The 5640-nt window shown below is 39.8% G+C and overlaps 1 protein-coding gene across 1 annotated transcript; it reads left to right on the top strand.

The window, feature by feature from the left end:
- The first annotated feature begins 973 nt into the window (after positions 1–973).
- Positions 974–3505, top strand: LOC100671762 (olfactory receptor 2A12-like). Its single transcript, XM_010593488.3, has one exon. It carries the CDS (start codon positions 2188–2190, stop codon positions 3133–3135), a length of 948 nt encoding a protein of 315 aa, XP_010591790.2. The 5' UTR covers positions 974–2187; the 3' UTR covers positions 3136–3505.
- The last annotated feature ends 2135 nt before the right edge of the window (positions 3506–5640 follow it).

Consider the following 5640-nt stretch of genomic DNA (forward strand, 5'->3'; position numbering starts at 1 on the left):
AGTCTTGATGAGCGAATAGGTGAGAGACAGGTGTCACAGAAATGTAAGGATGGTTTAATTTCAGAAAAATTTATCAGTGAAATTCATGATGTTAATGAACTAAAGAAGGGAAATTGCCCAGTTACCTTTAAACAGGTAAAAATGCCTTTAATAAATTTCAATGGTTATTTTTGTTGAAACTCTTTAAAAATAAGGAATAGAAGGAACTCTCTTAATTTGATAAAGGATATTTAACTAAAATCTGCAACGAGAATCAAATATAACAGAAAATTTAGATGGATTATATTTAAGATGAATCAAAAAGCAAGAATGTCTACTATCACCCCTAAAAAAAAAAACTATCACCCCTACTGTTCAATAATATAGTACAAGAATTCCTGGGTAATGCAATAACAAAAGGCAAAGAAGTATAATTAATAAAAGGATTGTAAAGAAAGAAAAATCATTATTTTTCATACATAGATTATACATTACATTATTAGAACTGATAAGAAAATTAAGTTTGGTAATATTTATAATTTATAAAAACCAATAGTATTTCTCTAAAATTGCATAACCTTTGATTAGAAAATATATTGAAAATAAGATGCTATTCACAATAATAATAAACACATTTCTTATGAAGTAATTAACCTAACAAAAAAAAGAAAACTTTTACAGAGAAAAATGTTAAACTCTATAAAGGCATGAAATATAATCCATCTTAGTAAATGGAGCTATCACACTGAATTAGAAGTCTAGACAACAGGATCGATAGATCTTTAAAACAGTATTGAATACAAAAAGTGACAATGAAGTGAGATTTATCTCACAAAACTGTTAAAGTAAATTAAAAATACATACCATTAAAATGTGCACTACATGCACATCCAAGGACATACACCAAAGACATTATCAGAGTGCTTATTCCTGATAGGGTAATGAAAGTAGAGAAAGAGTCCAGTATAGACTGAAGATAATGGTGTGTCATGAATTGTGAAATGAAGTTACTTCAACTTTCAGTCTCCTAGGGGGTCCAAAATAACTGAAAATAAGTGTAGTGGGAGTAAGAAAGGAATACACCTGGAGAGATAGAAGGATGTACTCAGAAAGTGAGATGAATAGATTAATGAATTCAGAGGCATTACAGTTCCAAGTGATGGCAGGGTCCAGGATTTGGCCATGAGAGTGGTCAAAAGGATGTGAAGTGAAGGTCATTAGAATCGAAGAAGTCGGAAAAATGAAAGATGAAGGTATGGAATGATGGGTCATTCACATAGTCATTGAAGCTGTTTTGAAAACTGGCAAGCCTGGGGACAGAGAGAAACACTGGGATTCAGGTGTCAAAGCCTTCAATAAACTAGGGGAAGTAACTGGGATATTGGCAGATGGAAGGGATGAGCAGAGGTTGAATGTGGTAGAATTAAATGACATAAGTCTCTGTTTTTTCCTGCCTTTGTAATTTGGTCTGACAAACAACTGATGGAGTGCTTGCGTGGCTCTGCCAAGGTAGAGAGAGTCATATGATGGATATTTCTATTGACGAGCCCTGAAAGATACAGTTCTTGATTTTCACATAGTGAAATGTTTAGAGGAAAGAGTTGAACTAGAAGAGCCAGATATTCTTCTTGATTGCCAGTTCATCCCAACTGGTAGTAGTTGACTGTAGTGTCATTTTAAGGATTCTGAACCCTCTCAAGCTGAGTAGGAAAGAGAAATAGGACAATTATCAATGTCTTTGTGTGAGGAGGAGTGGGATATAACCATCTGTTTGAGCACATTCAGACAAATAGTACTAGGGCGACTTAATCTCTCAGAGGTTTTGGGGCTGGAGTTGATGTGGTATAAATGGATTTTTGCTAGAGATAAGACTGACTATTTTGTCTGCTGAGGGTTTGGAATGAGAATATGGAGTTTGCATATGAGAATTTTGCATGCTACTTGTTTTTCTTAAGGCATTGTATTACATGCTCCATATACATTGACTATTCCTTATGAAAACCCTGAAAATTGAGTATTAGCTACATTTTGTACATGAGAAGACTGAGGCTCAGAGAGGTTAAGTAATTTGCTCAAGATTACACAGCAGATGAGTAGTGGGGCCAGAATTAAAATCTTAGCCTATCTGCCTCCACAGCTGACATTCTTGTCAGGCTACCATAATCTGGGTGACATTTATATGAGCGTGGTTCTTTTATAGGCCTCACCATGTGGATGCCTCCAGAGCAGAACCAAAGCTGGGTGTCTGAATTTATCCTGTTTGGCTTTTCCGGTGACCCCACCTCCAACAGGATCCTCTTCTTTGCCTTCCTTCTCCTGTACCTGAGCTCAATCCTGGGCAATGGGCTTATCATCACTCTGATCTGCCTGGATTCACATGTCCACACTCCCATGTACTTCTTTCTCTGTATCCTCTCCCTACTGGACATGGGCTGCGTCACCACCACCATGCCCCAAATGCTGGTGCACCTTCTTGCTCACTCTCAGACTATCTCTTTTGCTAGCTGTTGGCTGCAGATGTACGTGTTTGGTGCTCTGGGCCTGACTGAGTGCATCTTCTTTGTGGTCATGGCCTATGACCGATATGTGGCCATTTGCTACCCACTGCGTTATACTGTTATCCTCAGCTGGGACCTGTGTACACGACTGGCAGCTCAGACCTGGGCCTGTGGCTTCTTCTTCTCTCTCATTCACACCTTCCTCACCATGAGGCTGCCCTACTGTGGGCCCAACATTGTCAACCACTACTTCTGTGAAGGCCCCTCAGTAAGGAGCTTGGCTTGCATGGACACCCAACTCATTGAGATGGTGGACCTGGTCATCAGTGTGTTTGTGCTTGTTACTCCACTCTCCCTCATTTTGGCCTCTTATATTCATATTGCTCTTGCCATTCTCAAGATCAAGTCCACCAGGGGCCGTTGCAAGGCCTTCTCCACCTGTGCTGCCCACCTGACTGTGGTCACACTCTTCTATGCTCCAGCCACTTACATCTATATGAGACCCAAGTCCAGCTACTCCTCTGAACGTGACAAACAGATATCACTCTTTTACAATGCCTTCACTACACTGCTCAATCCTGTGGTTTATAGTCTGAGGAACAAGGACATCAAGGGAGCTTTTCTCAAGGTGATGGAACGTGGCAGGGTGACCTGCTGAACTGGGATCCAAAAGATGCCTGGGGTAGAATGTCCAAAGCTGAGTATTAGTTTTATCATTTCTGTAAAGAAGGCTGTTGGAGTTTTGATTGGGATTGCATTGAATCTACAGATCGGTTTGGGTAGTGTTGACATCTTAACAATATTAATTCTTCCAATCCATGAACATGGAACATCTTTCCACTTATTTAAGTCTTCTCTAATCTCTCTCAGTAGTATTTTATAATTTTCACTCTATAAGTCCTTCACGTTCCTGGCTAAATTTATTCCTAAGTATTTTATTCTCTTAGATGATATTATAAATTGAATTGTTTACAACTCCTAATTTCTCTTTCAGATTTCTCACTGCCGGTGTATAGAAACACGGCTGATTTTTGTTTGTTCACCTTGTACCCTGCAACTTTGTTAAATTCCTCTATTAGCTCTAGAAGTTTTCTTGAGGAGGCTTTTGGGAATTTTGGGGGTTAGAATTTTCAAGGGTATAAAAAGATTACTGTGACAATGTTCCTGCCTTTAAGGAGCTCACAGTCTAATGTGACAGGAAGATGTACATACAGACAATTCCCAGAGTACAGTGTGTAATAGCTAGGGAGCAAGAGGGGCCCAGGAGAGGAGCACCTGCTGCTGTCTGGAAGTGTGTGAGAAACAACCCTCTGGGGCAGTAAAGGAATTACAATGCAAAATGAATTCCCAACATTGCAGCATGTCTTCTGTTAAAGTGAGGCATGGTTGGGAAGGAATGAGATCCTGAAAATTGGAATGAGGACATATGGGCAGATCCTGATGAAACTGGAGAACTCAAACCCTTAAATTCTGCCAAGGCTTCTTTGCCAGTAGAACAGTCCCTTCCACCCCAGCCTGAGGAGATTATCCCTCCTTTGCCTGAATAGCCTGCAATGGCTTCCTCTGAGGTAGTTAGTTGCTTTGCAAGGCACTGAAGATTCTCTACAGAATCTGCCTTGCCATCTCATTTACTTCTAGATCTATAACTAGACTCAAGCTATAGGGAAATTATGCATGGACTCAGCAATTGGAGTTCTACTTACAAAGGACAGACTGGCTAAATATCAGGGCTTGATTTAGTGTTTTTCCTCCCCCACTCCCCTTTTTGCTGGTTGTTAGACATTTAATATCACACCACTTGCTAATACCTAGACTAATCCTAGAGTATTCCTATACCAAGTGACTCTATGACATTTGACAAATTACTAAACATCTATGATGTAATTCATTCATCTGCAAAATGGTGAAGATAATATTACCTATGTCATGGGGGAGTTTTGAGATTAAATGGGCTGTTTTGAGTAACACATTTAGAAAAATACCAGGCAGACAGTAAACAATACCCTATAAGGCTTTGCTATTATTATTGTTGTTTCTATTACTACTATTATCATCACTATTATTATTATCCTATTAGCTTGTCTAACCCATATATGCGTCTGTTGTCCTAGACAGGATATAACGTCTTTGGGGATACAAACAGCCCAGACTCAGGTGCTGAGGACATGGTCAGATTGCTATGATTGACTATTGCTGGATAGGTGGATAGCTATTTCTTCAAATTCACAAAAAAACAAAGCAGAAGAGGGAGAACAGAGGCATTGGAAAGTGCCCATGGCTAGTAGGCAGGACACGTAGGTTCTAGTCTCCTACACTAACTCACATAGGCCAACCACATTTCTTTTCTGGGCTTTAGTTTTCACAGCTGTAAAATAAAAACAGGGAGCTGGGTATGTAGATCTCGAAGCCCCTTCAGACTCAGAGAGCAGCGAAGTACCCAAAAACAGCATCAAGGAATCTTGTAGGGCTTGAGTCATGACAAGCGCTCTGTAATTAATTGTTAGCATCATTGTCATCATCAACATCATCTGTAAAATGCTCCCTCACAAGAGTGCTGGTGGGACCTGATGAGTAAATACACATGAAAGCATTTCGTAAACTGTAAAGTTTTAATTTTTTTATTGTGCTTTAGATGAAGGTTTACAGAGCAAATTAGTTTCTCATTAAACAATTAATACCCATATTGTTTTTTGATGTTGGTTGCCAACCCCATGACATGTCAATACTCTCTCCTTCTTAACCCTAGATTCCCCATTACCAGCTTTCCTGTCTCCTCCTGCCTACTCATCCTTGCCCCTGGGCTGGTGTGCCCATTTACTCTCATTTTGTTTTATGGATCTATCTAATATTTGGCTGAAGGGTGAACCTCAGCAGCGACTTCATTACTGAGCTAAAAGGCTGTCTGGGGACCATATATTCAGGGTTTTTCCAGTCTCTGTCAGGCCAGTAAGTCCGCTTTTTTTTTTTTTAGTTAAAATTTTGTTGTACATTTTTTCTCCAGCTCTGTCTGGGACGCTCTATTGTGATCCCTGTCGGAGCAGTTGGTGGTGGTATCAGGGCACCATCTAGTTTTGCTGGACTCAGCTTGGTGGAGGCCATGGTAGTTGTGTTCCACTAATCCTTTGGACTAATCTTTCCCTTGTGTCTTTGGTTTTCTTCATTC

The sequence above is a fragment of the Loxodonta africana genome, chromosome 3, assembly GCF_030014295.1.
Source record: "Loxodonta africana isolate mLoxAfr1 chromosome 3, mLoxAfr1.hap2, whole genome shotgun sequence".
Lineage (NCBI taxonomy): Eukaryota > Metazoa > Chordata > Mammalia > Proboscidea > Elephantidae > Loxodonta > Loxodonta africana.